The 18,753-nt window shown below is 49.4% G+C and overlaps 2 protein-coding genes across 2 annotated transcripts in view; one reads left to right on the top strand and one right to left on the bottom strand.

Moving 5' to 3' along the window:
- The window catches only part of LOC306815461 (olfactory receptor 14C36-like), a gene marked incomplete at both ends in the record, with an annotated part of 167,712 nt that overhangs the window by 104,110 nt on the left and 44,849 nt on the right, over nucleotides 1-18,753 (top strand). The gene's annotated exons all lie outside the window — the stretch shown is intronic.
- Nucleotides 17,491-18,467, bottom strand: LOC306815464 (olfactory receptor 14J1-like; the record flags this gene model as incomplete). The annotated part of the gene is made up of 1 exon (XM_079332021.1): nucleotides 17,491-18,467. The coding sequence occupies one exon, from the start codon at nucleotides 18,465-18,467 to the stop codon at nucleotides 17,535-17,537; it is 933 nt and encodes a 310-aa protein (XP_079188147.1). The 3' UTR covers nucleotides 17,491-17,534.

Here is an 18,753-nt window from a genome sequence, read left to right as displayed (position 1 = left end):
GTTCCCAAGGATGTCAAGGCCTTCAGAGAATGGAGGTGGATTTTGCATCCCTGTGCCTGATGCTGGCTCTTGCCCAGGAGTCCCTGTAGCAGCAGGAGGGGGAGCAGAAGGTTTCCTTTGCTTGGGTGGCATTGCTGCAGGGGCTGCTACTGCTGCTGTCAGACCCCTCCCTGCTGGTGAAAGCTTTGCTCTTGGGGATACCAGCCCAGGAACACAAATGCAGGGACAGTGGAACCCCCCCCTGCAGAGGGACCCTCAGCCCCAGGAACCCAGTGCAAGTGGAAACCACAAATGTGAAAACACTGCCTGTGCCCAAAGGAATTGCAAAGAGAAGTGGGGATTTAAAAACAAGTAGTATTTATTTAATAAAGATAAAAAAAAACATTTTTAGAACATGTTTATTTAGAATAATCCTTATAATGAAACAATCTATAGAACGTATTTACATGGAAGTCTATTCACTTACAATCTTCAGAGTGTTTACAGTAACAATCTTTGGAGCCTATGCAAAAACAATCTTCGAAATCTATACCATTACAATCTTCAGAGCCTATACTATAACAATCTTCAGAGCCTATACTATAACAATCTTTGCAGTTTATGCAAAAGGAATCCTCAAAGTCTATACTATAGCAGTCTTCAAAGTCTATGCTATAATAATCTTCAGAGCCTATGCAAAAACAATCTTCATAGTCTATAGTATAAAGTCTTCAGAGCCTATGCAGTAACAATCTTCGTAGCCTATGCAATAACAATCTTCAAAGTCTACGCAGTAAAAATCTTCAAAGCCGATACAAAAGCAGTCTTCCAAACGTACATACAAAACAACCTCTAACATGTAGAACATATTTACAGAGGGGTCATATCTGTGCCCATAGTTCCTGACAGCCCCGGAAGAAAGAAAGCAGCAGAGCCTTGTCCCTGAGCAGGGCCACCCAGCCCCGGCCTGGGCACTGCCTGTGGGCAGGGCATGGGAGCATCTGCTGGTCAAGCTCCTGGGGCTCTGTCCTCATCCCAGGATCATGGGCTCTTCCTCATCCTTCTCATCGACCTCCATTGTCCCAGTCTGGGGTTCCTCCTCTGCCCCGAGATCACTCTAGAGGGACATGAAGGTGGTTCAAAACCTGGTTTTCCCCGAAGCCGCCGAAGAGAGATTGCCGGAGACAGTTTTCTCTTTTTCCAAGGACAGTTTATTGTTTCTTATCTCTGGGACACTTTGCCTGGCCAGCAGCGGTCTGCTCAGCCTGGCATCCATGGTGAAATCTGCCTGGTCAAGGCAGGGCTTATCTTATATAGTTAGTACTATGTATTACATGTTTACAAAATTTTCCCAATACAATACAATTTTATTAAATGGTCCAGCCCTGACCCCAACCAATCCAAGAGGCCAACGTGTCACCCAACATGGATGACATGGAGAAGAAGGAGGAAAAGGTGTCCACCCCCCAAATTCTCCATCTTGGCCACATGTCCCTTATCATAAACATTCAAGAAAACCTATTTATCTACGTTCTAACATTCTAATTTACACTCTACTCATCATTATTTTCTGTGTCTCTTCTCTCAATGTGGGCAGATTCTCCCAAGGAGCCAAATCCAGCCCCTGCAGCTCCTGGGCAGCACTCAGGGGTCTCTGAGGGGTCTGCCAGGGGGGTTTTTGCACCCCCAAAGGAGCCAGGGAAAAACCCTGGACTCCCACATCTCCCCCCTCTGCTTGCACCAAAAAGACCTCCTTCACGGTTTTGTCCAGAGCCCTTTTCACAGCTTTGTTCAAGGCGTGCCGAGTGCATGGGATGATGCATGGCAAAGCAATGAGAATAGTAACAAGCTCCACTAATATATAAAAACCTACTTTCAAAATTTCTTTTTACAAAGTTAAAAGATCAAAAAGGTCAAACAGACCATCCAGGCACAATAACTGTGCTAGAACTCGGAAGGATGGTTTGTTTGAGACTACAATATAATTGCTATATACATTCTAATTCGGAGTTACATCCATTGTTTGGTTCTTTTTCACCCCTAAAACATCACATACAATTCCAAAATCCATTGTTGAACCAAAAATTTCTAATTCTTTTGGTTTGAAAACAGCCACAGGGAGAAATTGAACCCACACATGCCATCCATTCACACGAGTTGTCACAACTCACATCACCCATGAAGGGATGCCCTCCAGAATGGACCATTCTTTCACTGTCAATCCCACCAGACATGTTGAAAATGGCTTTTTTTGCCTGGAATGCCTCAAACAAATTGTTTCCAACCCCACTGTCCATGCTAAACTTTCCCAAACACTCTCCCTTGGCTGCATCACTGGTAAATCCTCTTTTTCACCTAATACAGTTGACAAAAAAATAAGATACAACAGCATATAAACAACCATTTTTCACTGTCAGTCCTTAAGTCTTTTAAATCTTGTTTGAAGAGAAGTTCACATCCTTTTTCCTAGATGTCTGCCAACACTCCCCTTGGAATCTTGGCGGCTTGTTGTACTGGATCATTGTGAGGAGGGTCTCCTGCTAATTCTGCCATGAGGAGGTTAGCATGAGCACCACCTTGGTATTTCTTTCGCAGCTCCTTCAAAGCTCTTCTCCATCTGCGCTCCCATATAAGTCCTTGTGTGTCAGTAAGTATCAATGACACAAGAGATTTCATGTCACATGAAGTCAAGTCATATTCATTGAGAATACCTTTTAAAAACGGTTTAAAATATGAAGATCCCAGTCCATAATCTCTAATTGCCTTAATAAAATTTTTAACTAAATCATGATTTAATTTTTGCCATCTTTGGTTTTGTCCTTGTGGGTCATAATTCACTGGCATGGCTATTTCACCAGTCCCAATTGCAGGACATTTTCTGCTTCTTGTCAAGTCCATTCGAATATTTGTCCAATCAACTAAAGTATCTTGAGCTGCTGTTGCAGGTCTGTGTGTCTCTGTAGGAATTTGTCTGTTCAAAGGTATTACTTGTTGAGATTGAGGCCAAGCTGCTGCCTCATCCATTTTTTGATTCATTGGTATTGTAGAAATCTGTGGTCCTTGCCGCATTATTCATTGAAAAGTCCTTGCCCATTATTGTCATCAACCTTGTTCTTCCCTTTATTATCACTTGTGCTGTCATTTCTGAATCTGTAAGAATTGTCCTTGGAGATCTGTAAGATAGGAAAACCCATTCTATAATTAAAAGAGTGTCTTTTTTGTGTTCGTCCCACTGAAAAATCAAACCATATAGCTGTGTTTCTTCTCCCAACACTACTAAATGGAATGGTAAAGAGTCCACGTATCGGTGTGGAGTGGCGAATGCCACAGTAAGTCCTACTAGAAATCCATTGTCAGGTACATGTTCCACTGTGAAAGGAGATCTCTTCCTCATACAGTGAATGGCTTTTACTCGAGTAATAGCTGTCTTCTGTCCGGGTCCTGTGAATGTTATTGAATTTTCACTTTGGAAGCATACAGAACTTCCTCCCATGCCTGTGATTTGATCCAAAGGTACAATCAAGTTCCATTCTCGAGGTCAGAAAATATATGAAATCACTGTCACGTCCGGTGTTCACCATCCCTGTGATGGTTAATTTTCTGTTATGGTCTATCAAGTCCCAAATAATAGTTGGCTGTTCACGGGTTATGTACTTCAACCATAACGTGTGTACTTCGACATGGTCATTGTAGTGTGGATGCCCTTCGCCCATCACCGGCATTGCTTGATGCTCCAATGGATGCGATGGCAGAGCTATCTCTTTTGCCAGTTGAGTATTTTGTGGAATTGTCAATGGGGGTCAAAGAGCCTTTGCTAAAATTGTCAGCTCTTCGAAGCAGTCTGCTGAAACAACAGTAGGATACATTGTCAGTCCAAAATTGCTGCACCGGTCTCTGCCTATTATCAAAAAATCTTGTCTCTTTCAGCATGGTGCTTTCAGTCCTGTACGTATAGATGCAGATTCTTCATTCAAAAAAACAAGTCACTTTTGAAGCTGACAGGATGTACTGCGTTCCTGGGCAGCAAATCCCTGTCACAGGGGATGTCCCCTAACGCCCTGCTGAGGGAGTCAGATTGACGCTCCCTGACAACTGTATTGTCTGTGCCGGTGTTGTTGCTGTTCCTTGTTGCACTGCCATCATTTCTGTCGTAGCACAAGATGGTCCTGCACTTTTCTTCGTGGTTTTTGGCAGTGGCAATGGTTTTCCATCCACGTCCATCAGAGAATAACATTCACTTGCCAGATGTCTTCCTCTGCGACATCTAGGGTAAAGTTCTGGTGGCTTGGAAGTCTTTGTGGATTGACGACAATTTTTCCCAAAATGGCCTCCATGTCCTCGGTGTCGTCCTTCTCGTCGACTTCCATGCTCTCATCAGCCTCCTCCACGTCCACCTCCATCATTTCTTCTCTGTCCTTCACCATCTCCAGCTCCACGTTCTCCTTGGTGTCTCTAGCAGCCTGCATGAGGCAGCACAACCTGACTGGGGTCCTGTCCCCCAGCATCCATGCCCACAGGGCCGCAGCCTGCCCGGGCAGTGGGGGTGTCCCCTCCCTGGGATGGCACTGTACCTCCACAGGAACAGCAGTGCTCATCCTGCTGGGGTTGGTGCTCCAATGCAGGCAGCAGGAAAAGTCCAGGCAGCAGGAAAAGTCCAGGCAGCAGGAGCAGCTCAGCACCGACGGAGAGAGCGAAGAGTGAGTGAGAACAGACTGCTGGCAGCAGGTGAAGTGTCTGCTGTGCTGGTTACCAGCTCCTGGACCTTCCACCTGGAACCCTCTGCGAGCTGTGATGTCACAGAAGTTTCAGGGGCACTCCACACTGGGAGGTGGAACCATGGAATGATCAAACCCTTGAATGGTTTGTCTTGGAAGAGACCCTGAAGATCATCTGGTTCCAACCTGAGCAGCCTCCCACCACACCAGGCTGCTCCAGACCCTGTCCAACCTGGCCTCGGATGTCCTTGGGGATGGGGCACCCACAGCCTCTCCACACAGGTCCCTGTGTCAGGGACAGCCACCCTCACAGTAAAGAACTTCTTCCCATCATCAAATCTGTTCCAACTGTCTCTCAGTTTGATCCCCTTCCCCCTTGTCCCATCACTACAGTTCCTGAGGAAGAGTCTCCCTCCCGCTTCCCTGCAGCCTCTTTACTTAGCGCAAAGTGAGGTTTCCACACAGGCTTCTCCTCTCCAGCCTCAACAGCCCCAGCTTTCTCAGCTTTACTCTTGGGGAGGTGCTCTAGTACCCTCAGCAGCTTTGTGGCTTCCTGTGGCAGCCAACACCTTCACTGTGACCACAGGGGGCATCAGCTGCAGTACCAGTCTGTGTCTAAATTTGGTCACCACTACTTGGAGGAGGGGGATGCTGAAGTACCGGGTTTTGTCCACACAGGGGCAGCACTGAACTGGGGGAAGGCTGCAGCAGTAGTCTTTGTTTACAAGCGGGTAGCACTGCTCAGAGTAGGGGGAGGCTGCAGTACCAGTACGTGTCCACATGAGGGCATCACTGCTCAGAAGGTGGGAGCTGCAGTACCATGCTGTATTCACAATGGGGAAGCACTGTTCAGGGAAGGAGAGGACTGCAGTTCCATGTTGTGTCCACAAGGGGGCAGCACTGTTCAGAAGCAGGGGGCTGCAGTACTATGCTGTGCCCACAAGGGTGTAACACGGTTCAGGGAGGGGAGCTGCAGTACCATGCAGTGTCCACAAGGGTGCAAAACTGCTCAGGGGGAGGGCTGCAGTTACAGTCTGTGTCCAAAATTGGGCACCACTGCTTCGGAAGGAGGGTCCTGCATTGCTGGGTTTTGTCCACAAGGGGACAGCACTGAACAGGGGGGAGGGTACAGTACTGGGCTATGTCCACAATGGGGCAGCACTGCTCAGGGGAGGGAGAGCTGCAGTACCCATCTGTGTCCATAAGAGGGACACAGAGGACGGGGTGGCTGCAGTACGATGCTGTGTCCATACGGGGAAAGCACTACTGTGGGGAGGGCATTCTGTACCAGTCTTTCTCTACAAGGTGGCAGCACTGATCAGGTGGGGGTTGCAGTACTGAGCTATGTCCATAAGGATGCAGCACTGCTCAGGGAAGGGGGAGGTTGAGGTACCATGCTGGTCCTGCAGCTGGCTGAAGAAGAATTCCCCCTCCCTCCCTCCCTCCCTCCCTCCCTCCCTCCCTCCCTCCCTCCCTCCCTCCCTCCCTCCCTCCCTCCCTCCCTCCCTCCCTCCCTCCCTCCCTCCCTCCCTCCCTCCCTCCCTCCCTCCCTCCCTCCCTCCCTCTGTCTTCCCCCTGTGCCAGCAAAGGGGAGAACCTCTGCTGCCCGAGGGACCCTGGCTTTGGGCTCACCTGCCATCCAGGTGTAGAGGTGTCCTGGAGGATGGTGTCACAGCTGAAGTCAATGAGCTTCGCCTCACTGTTTCCCAGGTCGACGAGGATGTTCTCAGCCTTCATGCTGAGGTGCAGGACGCTGTGGCTAGTGCAGTGCTGCATGGCCTGCAGCACCTGGCAGAACATCCCCCACACCATGGGCTCTGTCAGGGACCCGTCCACCTCCAGCAAGTGCCACAGGTCCTGGCAGCACTTCGGATGCTCCATGACCAGTGCAAGGCCATTGGGAAGCTTGAACCACTCCAGGAGCCACACAACGCCGTGGAAGCCAGGGCACAACACCATCCAGTTGAGCACCAGCTCCAGGAGCACAAGGGTGCCGTCGTGCTGTGGGGGGACCATGATGCCGTCAGTGGGGCTGATGCTGCACCACACCTTCAGCACCCCCTGCCCTGGCCTCACCGCAGCTCACCACTGCCCGGGATGCTGCATGGCCACTGCTTCCTACCTGCTCCCTCCACGCTCCCTCTACGCTCACTCCCCTCGCAGCATCCCAGCTGCCACTCCACCTGCCGGGCCTGGCCTTCGCCCTGCCTAGCATGCCCCGCTGGCTGCTCGTGCTGGTCCCGCTCACTCACCAGCCGTGCCCACTCCCAGATACAATCCCAGCCCACTCACTTGATGTCCACCTGCAAGACAAGGCGAGCGGCAGGCTCAGCTCGCCACCCGCATCCCCCTCCCTGCTCTGAGCCGGACTCGTCTCTTACCGGGGCACTGTCGGCGAGCCAGGTCCCGGTGTAAACGCTGCCACAGCCGCTGCTCCCCAGGAGCGGGCCCTCCCAATAGAGCTGCTCCAGGGGAGGCTTCTCCTCCTGTGCGGACTGCACAGTGCTATCGCCATTCTGCTATTCTTTGGCTTTCTTCTTTGGGTGTGACAAAGCATTTTCTAGGGAAGAATTGCCTCTTCTGAGTTTTGTCAGTGTGGACAGGAGCGGAGCATTGAAATGTCAAGTAGAAAAGAGAAATTGTGTCACTATTGTCATCCCTTTTCATTCTCTGTTGAAGTAGTAGCAGGTTGTCAAAAGACATGGTCTGCAATGTGGAACTTGGTGCCAAGTTTCTTTTTCTGCCAGAGGATGAGGAGGGGAGGTATCCCAGAATCATGGAATCATGGCATGCTTTGGCTTGGAAGGGATCTGGAAGACCACATTGCTGCAACCCCCGTGCTGTGCCTGGGGACCCCTTGTACCAGACCGACTTGTCCTGAGCTTCATTGAGCCTGGCCTCGTACAATGTCAGGGGTGGGGCATGCACAGCTTCTGTTCCAGGAAAGTCTTTCCTTGTGCTCAATCTGCCTGCCCTTATACAAAGCCCCTGTCCAGCTTTCTTGTAGGTTGCCATCAGGTACTGGAGGGCCGCAGTTGGACCAAGCCTAAGCCTAAGTCTCTTTTGCAGGCTGAAGAAGCCCAACTGTGCCAGACTTTCCTTGCAGGAGAGCTGATTCAGCCCTCGCAGCCCCTAGGTGTCCCTGCTGGGCTCCTGCTCCAGCGTGTCCCTGTCCTTCCCGGCCGTGCAGGGTTGTTGATGCAGAGTCAGATGAAGCTTCAGAGTGTGCACAGAGCATGCCACACTCCAAGAACTCCTTGCCTTTATCTGAGTTGTTGATAGGGAATGAGAAGTTATAGATCAGGTAAAAGGGACAAAGTGAGTGAGGTGAACACAGAGTTTACTATCAACCCATATAATGGGTGGTCACTAGACAGTGGCCCAGCTCCCACCTTCCCTCTGTGTGAGGCTGAGCCCTGCTGGCCCTTCCTCTTGTCCTCCTCGCTGGCAGGGACCCTGGGGGCAGTGCTGCTCAACTGCCCCTGCTGGGGCTCCTGGGCCAAGGCCCCCTGAGCTGGCCAGGAGCCCAGACCTGCACTCCCAATGCCAGGGCTTTGCACAAAAGTGTCCATGCCAAACAGGTCAGCGAGTTTCCCTGGGAACAGAGGCACCCAGGCTGGGTGGGACTGTTGATCTGCTGAGGGGTAGAAAGTGTCTGCTGAGACACCTGGACAGGCTGGATCAAGGGCTGAGGCCACCTGTATGAAGTTCAACAAGGTGAAGTGCCCCATGCTGCACGTCAGCCACAACAGCCATGGGAGGCTCCAGGCTGGGGGCAGAGTGGCTGGAAAGCCACCCAGCAGAAAGGTCATGGGGTGCTGTTTGGCAGTGGATGAACATGAGCCAGGGAGTGCCCAGGTGGCCACGAAGGCCAAGAGCATCCTGTCCTGGGATATGCTTTAGTGGTGGCCTTGGCAGTGTTAGTGGCTTCAGGTATTAAGGGGGCTTCTCTGGTCTTGAAAGGGTTTTCCACTGAAACAGTTCTGCAGCTCTAAACCTCCATTCCTTGTTTTGAAGGATGCAGTCCCAAATTGACCCACATTGAGGTTTTTAAGGAATTTAGCATCTCCCTTTCCTTGAAAGTAAAGGGAACCAGGCTTTAAATGTTCTTGAAACACTTTTCATTCCTTGATCTTCAGATGTGCATTTGAATTGAGGTGCTTTTGTGCAGCAAGGTTGGACCATGAGATAAATGCAGGCAATTTAGCAGCAATGGCACTTGTTTTATCTGCTTTTCTGCTTCCTTTCCCTCTGGGTAGCAAATTTGGGAGTATTTGTCTTGTGCTTTGAGTTCTGGCTCAGACTTGCTCACAGAAATGTTGTAAAATCTTATCTATTCCTTTCTCCTGAAAAAACCTGGCTAGAGACAAGGCTTTCAAACCAGTCCCCTATGTGATTAGCCCAATGTCCCTGCTTAATTCTATGTATGCTTGTATTAGAAGGAGTGAACTATTCTAACTCCCCTGCCCCCTCCCCTTTTTATTTAAGTAGCTTTTTGGGCAAGTCCTGTATGTCATTCCAAGTCTTTTTTATCAAATGTGTGAAGTGATGTTGCTGCAGTAGCAGCACCCTGAGTTCATTGACAACAACTGCAGAGCACTGGGTGCCACAGCAGTGGGCACGGTGAGAGACTTGCCTCCATGGCCATGGCCATCCAGCCACGGGGAGAACAGCTGCTGGGGCTGCCCCCATTCTGCCGACAGCAGTCTGCCCCCAACATGTGGACTGTGTGGCCATGATTTTGGCCGAATGTGGAAAATGCATTGTTTGAAGGTATTTTTACGTTGTCTAACATTACCTGACCTGGAGCAGTTTGGTAGGCAGAACGCCCTGTGGGCAGAGCCATGGCAGGGATAGGTGGCTGTCACTTGCACTTGCAGTGTCGTTTTTCCAGGCAGGCTCCTGATACAGCTGCAGGGGAAGGCACCAGCTGCTGAATCAGGCCCAGGGAGCAGCAGCAGCAGCACATTGAGGAGACCCTCATCTGCAAAGAGCCCCTCACCCCCTTTGCTCCCCCATGGCATCACAAGGTGATTCCACTGCAGGTGCAGGGCTGCAGCAGACTGGAGACTCCTTCAGGCAGGGCTTGCTGCAATCTCGTTCCTGCAGTTGTGCTGGGAGGATGTTGGCTGCAGCAGGGGTGTCCATGCCCAGGAATGCTGCTTGGCTCAGGGAGGCAGAGTGTGCACAAAAGCTGCATTCAAAGCTCTGATTGTGAGCCCCCTGAGCCACTGGCAAGTGCAGCAGCTCTTCTTCACTGCGTGCAAATGAGAGCCCAGCCCTGGAGCCTATCCCTGGGAACAGGGAAACTGTTGGGGATGAGGAAATAGATGTGAAGGTTTAAGGCCCTCTTCCTTTGTTTAGATAATGCCAAATGCTACAAATACCAAGGAGCTAACAGACATCCTGTTCCAAGTATGGCAGGAAAGGTTTAGAGATAAGGTTCAGAGATAAGAAAGCCATAAAACATGGTAATAGAGTGATTCCTATAGGTTACATGCAAATATTAGGAAATTAGTATTTTGTAGTAGATTGGTTAATGGAAATTAGAATATTCAACATAGAAGAATGCTTATTGTATAGTAAATGGGAAATCGCTCTCTTATCCTCTCTTATTCTCTCTATGCTCTATTCTCTCTACTCTCTTATTCTCTTTTACACTCACTCCTTCATATACCCACGCCCTTACAATAAACTACAAACTTCATAACCAGAATATAGCGAGCTCCTGAGTCTGTCCTGATGACCGTCTACCCGACTTTAACCCCCACAGATAATACTCTGAGGGTTGTTCTGAATTTTCAGGGACAGTCAAAATGAGAAGCATTTTGAGGCTGATGTTGCAGTGTTGGGATTGGGTGTGTCTGCAGAAAAGAAAGCAGGAATAAATCTCTGCCACAATGAAGGAGAACCTTTGCATGGCCAATTCCTACCCAGCAGACACACTGGTCATATTTGCACACTAAATACTAGGGGCAGCGAATGAAGAGTGAAAAGCTTGTTTGAGGAGGTAGGAGAGATGAGACATGAAAAAATAATTTTGCTGATGCAGGAAAAGGGATCAGACCCACTGGTCCCTTGGCTCATGCTCAGTTCTGCCAAATCAAGCATGATTAGTTTTAACCATTCTGTTGAAGAGTATTTCAGAAGAACCTGTCCCATGCTATTTCCATTTAGAAATATTTGAATTGTCAGGAAGCGCCAAGATCAGAAATATTTTGAGGCAAATCCAGTTTATGTTGTGTTTCAGTGTCTCTGCAATAAAGCAGGGAATAAACCCCTGAAGCAATGAAGCAAAGGTGGAAGGTTTGAATGGTCAGTTTGTTCCCTAATGATATCAGCCAAGTGAATTCAGGGGTCATCTACTGGGGAGTGCAAAGCTTCTTTTACTTCCAACACCTGGTTGTTTCCCAGCACTTTAATTGTTGTGAAGAGAAATAAACAAAATTCCCAACCAACAAGCTGCAGCCCAGAACTGATTGGGAATGACGGAAATGAAGGCCTTGAAAAGTAGCTTTGCAAAGCTTCAGCTTTCTAGACAGTGTCAAACCCTCAGATCTGGGTGGGCCTAGGACTGGCTGCCCTTGGGAAGGGAAGGGGATGGAGCTGGGGTGGGGGTTCTGTGGCCATGGAAACGAGAGAACCAGGAGCGAGCGCATCACAAAGGGGCAGCCCCGCGCTGGGGCTGGGAAGGTTGTGGGTGACACGGACACAGCGGCTGGAGTCGCAGCAGGAGACACGTCTGGCTCTGCTGTCTGTGCCCACTGCTGGCCCTTGGAGTCACCCCACCTTGTTCTAGGGCTGGGGACCAGCTCCTGTCGCTGCTATCCCAGACGGTTCCCAAATTCAACCCCAGATACTTCTGTGAGACACAAGCACAGGTTCAAACATGGATTCTACTGGAAAAGGAAAGGCCACAGAAGGAAAAGGTGAGGATAGAAAGAAGCCGAAGGCCTGACCAAAATGGAGAAAAATCCCACCACTGTTCAGGGAAAATTGGTCCATGGTGGTCAGAGCTGGCCCTGTGTCAGAGTAGGTGGCTGACAGCTACAGTGATCCTGCAAGGATGCCCATGGCATTACAACATTCTATCATTAGTTTGCTCTGCTTTCTCCTTTTTGACAGTAGCCAAATCACTCATAATGTCAGCCAGGACAGGGACTGTGGCCACACATGACAACAAATTGAACATGGTCAGGAGATGCAAGTCCTGTTTCTTTTTAGCCATCAATGTTGGGTCTCACTACAGACAAATTTCCTGTTCTTCCTCTGCTTGGTGATTGGGTCCAACACTGAGGATGATATTATGGTGCTATAAAACAACCAGCAAGGCCTGCCTGCCTGCTGAGAGCTCTTTGAGGTTTGCAGAAATAGCAGTCACAGCTGTGTGAGTCTTTACTGGATATTCACAAAAGGCCAACATCAAGAAGAAATCTTTCCTCCCCTCTTATCATTGGAGCTTTCCACCTTTCCCTTCAGACATGATAACTTAATAGTGTTCAGAGGAATTAAACACAGGTTGATCCATGAAAAATAAAGACATTTTCACAAGAATTCAAAAGTCCCTCTAGAGCTTCAACCATTGGACACATATGTGGTATGATAAAGGAGGAAGGTCATCTAACTCACCTTTTCCCTTGTGAACTTGGCTCAGCCTCATGCAGAGGTAAGGTTGAAGCTGAGCCACTCTCTGGCAGGAGGAAGGGTCTTGTGCCAGCCTGGAGAGCCTGTGCACATTGCCAGGGAACAGTTCTATCCTGCAGGTGCCCCCTGCCATGAGCTGTGCTGCACCCAGTGCCCTGTGGAGCTGTAGGGCTGCTCAGCTGCGGAGCAGGGAGAGGAGCAGAAGGCTGCATGTGCAGCTGAGCCATTGCTGGAAGCACAGGGCTCTGGGCTCCCTGCTGTCCCAGGGCAGCCCAAATGTCAGGCTGTTGCCCTGGAAGCTCTTTGCAAGTGGGTCAGGGTGTGGCCCTGGCCTGCCCCAAGGGGCTGCTGGCAGGAGCATGTTTCCCTGGTCAGCTATTTAGAAGTTTCCAGGAAATGTGTCCCATGGAATATGGAGCTTCAGATGCTTTAGGTTGGCATTGCAGCCTCTGTTACCATTTGTATCTCCACTTTGCAGGTTTATCTCCCAACAGTGCTGCCAAGAATCTTTCCAGGTCACCTCCCTTTATGCTCCTTCCCTCCAAGCCATTGCCTCCCATCCAGAAGAGCTCTCCTTCCAGGCAGCCAAGCCCCATGTGCAGTGGAGAGGAAGAGAGAGGGAAAAATAGCATTGACTACAAAGATATCAGTAGAAACAACCAGGAGCTGAGTTCAGAGGGAAAAGGGCATGAGGTAAGGAGACTAAGCTAAATCCTGTATGATAGATTGTCACTTTATGCACTATAGTGATTCCTAGAGAGGCTGATCTGGAACAGACACTAATCAGAGTTGTAAGAATAAACTAGGTATTTGTTAAGAGGCCTTAAAGGATACACCTTGGGCAGTAGAAGAGCCTGGCCAGGGCTACACCCAGGATGGATCCAAGATGGATCCTGCTCACAAGTTTTTACACGTTTGTAAGCATTGGTCCATCAATATATTGGGGTTAATTGTCCAGTTACAGCTTCAGGTCACAAAGTTCCATAATCCTGGCCCATTCCCTTCACTTTTCCATTGTTTATGCTTTTTGGATATCAGTTGTCCTTGATTCTCAAACTGAAATAGTAATTTTGTGTAAAAATCCACTGTGGAGAGAACCTATTGACACTCAATAATATGAAGTTCGGAGTCCCACACCAAGTCATCACAGAATCTGGGAAATGTGAAAACTAAAATTTTAAGCATCAATAAGAAAGAGGTCTGAGAGCTTATCCTGTGGTGTGAGCCCAGGGAAGTAACTGAGCCAAGGAAGAGCTCAGCTGGACACAGCACTTCAGGCTGGCTTTGCAATGGGGGTGTAGTGCAGACTTCACATCCTCAGCATGTACCAATTGCAGGAGAGGTCCTTCAATGGTTTCTGGGCTCTGTCATGGCTCCTGCTCTGCCTTATTGCTGAGAAAAGCCCAAGAAGAAGTCTGAGCAGCTCAAGTTGTCCAATCTGGCTAAGCAGTCCTCCTACATTCAGTAACCTACGGGTATATGTGAACCATGTCTATGTCTTGGTGGTGTGTTCTGTCAACTCTGTCTGCTTGGAAAGGAAAAAGGTGTTTCCTGGAACAGGCAGTGCTGCAAAGTCAGTTGCAGGTTGTCTCAATTTCTCAGTGGTACAGCCATGGCCTTCTGCACAGTTGTCTCTGATGCTATTTCTAGACTTCATCAGCTTCTGGGCAGCTGTGTGCCCTGGCATGGCTTTGTCCAGAGGGAAGGGATGGGAGGTGGCCATGGGGAGAGCAGCCCAGAGCCCAGCCACATGATTGCCTTTGCAGCAGGGCCAGCACCTGCAGTTGTTTTGGGTTTGCAGTGGGGTGCAGGAGGAGGCAGGTGAACAACAGCTTTGGTGAAGAGAATGTCCAATCAAAGACGTGAGTACTTGATGTCAGCCTTGATGAGAAAGGGCCCAGTGTATCCCTGGCAGGATCTGATCCTTTCACTGGAGTTTGAACAAGTCCTGATTGTTGTAATTTGATAACTGAGGTAAATGGAATGAGTCAGCATACCTCTGTCCATCTCTTCCGGCTGGTCCCCGGTTCCCTGTCCTCCTTCCTGTCCTGTGACCTTCCCCTGTGACTTTGTAGCTCACCTAGAGTTCCAGTATTCTGAACTTAGCCCCCCATGTCCTCACCCCATTGGCTGCCAGCCAAGGCTACTCCCATTCCCCTCTCCTGAATCCCCCTTTCCCAGAGAGAATCTCCCTCTTTCCTGCCACAAAACCACCATGGAATAAACCTGAGACCTGAAAGAGCCTCCTTTGTATCCTTTCCGATCCATGCTAATACTTTGTCTAATCTTATGTAATTAGGAAAAAGTCACAAAGTATAGTAGCACCTGATTTGGCCCTTTAGCTGTGCCATAAATGGTGGGATACTAAGCAAAGGTGTGCATCTGCCCCCAGTGCCTCCACTCCCCTTTCTGGCCATGGCATGGGGGCCCTTGGAGAAACCTGGGCTGGCAGAGACCTTCCAGAGAGCAGCAGGGCAGGGAGCTCTGCTGAATTTCCTGGATGCCAGTGAGCCTGAGATGATGGAGGTGTGGGAGCTGGAGAGCACCGAGCATCCCAAGAGCTCAGCAGCTTCTGGGCTGAAAGGCTGCTGGGGAACTGAAAGAGGGAAAGGAAGCAGCAGAAGGAATGAGGGGCTTGAGAAAAGCAGGTTTTGACATCCTGCAGAATGGCTTTGTGGGGATGTGGCTGGAGATTTGCAGTTGCTGTGAGGTGCCTAAGGGGCAGGGATGGAACAGTGATCTAAACCCATTCCTATACCATCCAAAAGGCCAGTGGAGGCAGTGGCACCCCTGAAAATACTGATGCCAAACATGTGGATTCCAGATGTGGAGGTTCTTTCTGACCCCCAGGTGCTCTACAGACACCTAACTCCCAGAGTTCTATAGGCTCCTGCTCTGAGCTCTTAGGCTCTTACTTGTCAGGTAATCTTCCAAATAAGCAAAGCAGCTAATAGTTAAAAAGGTTATTTATTACAAAACACATCTTATTACAAAGCACATCAGTCTCAAAAGGCAATACCAAAAACAATGGCAAGCAAGGGCAAAAGCAGTAGCAATAAGCAAATGGCAGGAAGCCAGAATGGCTAAAAGCAACACCTTTCCCAATACATACTGTTATATAGCATTTTTTCAACAAGCTAAGATGCAAACTCAGACCACTACTCTTTTAACCTATTAGAATTCTAGTTTCTTAACTCACCAGGCTACATATAACACTACACATAGAATCTATTTTGTTCTATCTAAGAAATGTAAGCAATGTTTTACTATAACTCTATTATATCTAAGTCCTGTCAACAACTGTAGGCTTGGACACTCTACTGAAGATATCAGCATTTTTGCAGCCTTCAATAGAACACAAGCTACTGCTGTGGAATCCAGACCTTTTACTCACTAAAAACATCAGAACTCACTCTAGGACTCATTCAATCCCTACACTTTGATTTCTCTCTGTAGAATTCAGAGAGACCCCTAACTCATTGACTCCAACAGAGGGCAAAAGCAGTATTTCTTTCCTGCCATCAGTACAGTTCCAGTAAATTTCTATTCTCTCCTGGTGGGAAAACTTTGACATTTCTTCAAGTACTCAAATGTCCCTGCTAATAAGATGTGCTTGTGCACCTCAAAAGCTGCAGGTCCTCTACGGCCCCAGAGGACACTTGTCCTCTGATGTAAACATCTGCTCTGACCCATTCCAAAATCAGGATCAGCATCGTCCTGGGATCATCAGGGAGCTGAGGTTTGAAAGGAAGTCTGGTTCAAGGCTTGATTTCATCTGAATTGAAACATCCCGAAGGCAAGGGAGGGGGAGCATCTCAGAACTTGTCTGAGGAAACAGGAACAAAGGGCTCATGTCCTCTCTGATCTCCCTTCATTTCCCTTACACCGTGTTTTGTCTCCCCCCAGGCCCCCTGGTGCAGAGCCTTGCTTTGTATTCTCCATCAGCTCCTGGCTGGCACTGCCAGGCTGTCATGAGGAGCCCCTCAGCCTTCCCTGCTCCGGGCTGGACAAGCCCAGATCCCTCAGCCTTTCCTCACAGTCAAAGGGCTCCAGCCCCACCTTGAAGAGTCTTCCCTCACCCTTCTCCAGCTGCCAGACATTTTTCCTGCCCTGGGGTATCCAAAGCAGGCCCCAGTGACCTGGATAATCCACGTCCTTGATGTCCTGGTCACTCAGCCCAGGGTGCTTCTGGCCTGCATTGCTGCCAGGGCACTCGGCTGCCTCCTGCGCAGCTCCTGCTCACTAAGAGATTCCTGCCAAGGCCGGGTGGATGCAGGGAGGGCTGTGGATGTTGTCTCCCAGAACTTTAGCTGTTGATACTGCATCCCACAATATTCCCTGGAAAAGCTGAAGCCTGTGGCTTGGAGTGGTTCACCCTTCCCTGGGTTAAAAAATAGCTTGGTGATGCGGGCCCAGAAGGTGGTGGGGAATGGTGCCACATTCAGCATGTGGGCAGTGGTGTCCTGCAGGGATCACTTTGGCCCAGTCCTGTTTAGCATCTTTATTGATGATCTGGAGAAGGATTTGAGTGCACCAACAACAAATTTGCAGATTAAATCAAGCTGGGTGTGAGTGTGGATGTGCTGATGGATAGGAGGGATCTGCACAGGGACCTGGACAGGCTGGATCCAGGCCTCAAATCCAACAAGGTGAGGTTTAAGAAGACCAAGTATTGGGTCCTGCACTTTGGTCACAACAACCCCTGTAGTGCTGCAGGGGACAGAGTGGCTGGACAGCAGCCAGGCAGAAAGGGACCTGGGGGCACTGATGGACAGCAGGCTGGACATGAGCCAGCACTAGATAAGTAGATAAGAAGGCCAATGGTATCTGACCTGCATCAGGAATGGTGCGGCCAGCAGGAGCAGAGCTGCTGTGCCAACACTGACCTAAGCCCAGCACTGCACACAGACATTGCTGCTGCAGCTTGAGAGAAAGGAACAAAAGAGGCATCTCTGGAAAGAACTTTGCCGAGAGATCCTTTAGTTTGTTTAAAGCCACTGTGAGAGTGCAGGCCCTCATTGCCACAGTCTATGGCCACAGGGAAGGTGGAGAGAAAAAAAATGAGAAATAATGACCTTTATCTGAGGACAATATTAAAAAAAGAAACAAAACAAACAAAAAAACTACAAAAAAAGTCAACAAGAAATATCAAAGATTACTTTTACTACAAATGATTTACAGAAATTGGCAAACAGTTTAATGTTTCTGAAACCATCCAGTCATCAGTCCCCACACTGCAGCCTTGAGCTCCTGGTTCCTCAGGCTGTAGATGAGGGGGTTCAGGGCTGGAGACACCACTGAGTAAAGAACTGACACTGCCAGATCCATGGAGTGGGAGGAGATGGAGGGGGGCTTCAGGTTAGCAAACATAATAGTGCTAAGGAACAGGGAGACAACAGCCAGATGAGGGAGGCAGGTGGAAAAGGCTTTGTGCCGTCCCTGCTCAGAGGGGATCTTCAGCACAACCCTGAAGATCTGCACATAGGAGAAAACAATGAACACAAAACAAATGAGTGATAAAGAGACAGTAACAGCAAGGAGCCCAAGTTCGCTGAGGTAGGATTTTGAGCAGGAGAGCTTGAGGATGTGTGGGATTTCACAGAAGAATTGGTCCAGGACATTGCCATGGCACAGGGGCAGGGAAAATGTATTGGCTGTGTGAAGCAGAGCATTGAGAAAGGCACTGGCCCAGGCAGCTGCTGCCATGTGGGCACAAGCTCTGCTGCCCAGGAGGGCCCCGTAGTGTAGAGGTTTGCAGATGGACACGTAGCGGTCGTAGCACATGATGGTCAGGAGATAGTACTCTGCTCCAATGAAAAATAGAAAGAAAAAGAGCTGAGCAGCACATCCTTCATAGGAGATGTTCCTGGTGTCCCAGAGGGAATTGTGCATGGCTTTGGGCACAGTGGTGCAGATGCAACCCAGGTCAGTGAGGGCCAGGTTGAGCAGGAAGAAGAACATGGGGGTGTGCAGGTGGTGGTCGCAGGCTACGGCACTGATGATGAGGCCGTTGGCCAGGAGGGCAGCCAGGGAGATTCCCAGGAAGAGGCAGAAGTGCAGGAGCTGCAGCTGCTGCGTGTCTGCCAATGGCAGCAGGAGGAAGAGGCTGATGGAGCTGCTGTTGGACATTTCATCACTCTGAGCATTGTGGGCTGTTGAAAGAAAACATTGAGAAGTTGGACTAACCTCTTGGAGTTAATCGTATGTAATTTTATTTTTAATTCTCTCTAAACTGCTTCTCTTCATGAGAGAAAATTTCACAAAATATTTTTAGTTTTGACTTTGGGTTTGTGCTGCTGAGTCACTGCCTTATCCTCAGCATCACTCTTAGCCTGAGGAGCCCAGAGGGAGAAAAAGGCTCCCTGTGCCCCAGTGCAGTCAGACCTGCTGGGACCTCCCACCCAGGTGTCCCTTG

The sequence above is a fragment of the Erithacus rubecula genome (genome assembly GCF_903797595.1).
Source record: "Erithacus rubecula genome assembly, contig: scaffold_137_arrow_ctg1, whole genome shotgun sequence".
In the NCBI taxonomy this organism is placed as follows: domain Eukaryota; kingdom Metazoa; phylum Chordata; class Aves; order Passeriformes; family Muscicapidae; genus Erithacus; species Erithacus rubecula.
Note: the sequence above shows the minus strand (reverse complement) of the source record. Positions and strands in the feature narration are given on the sequence as shown.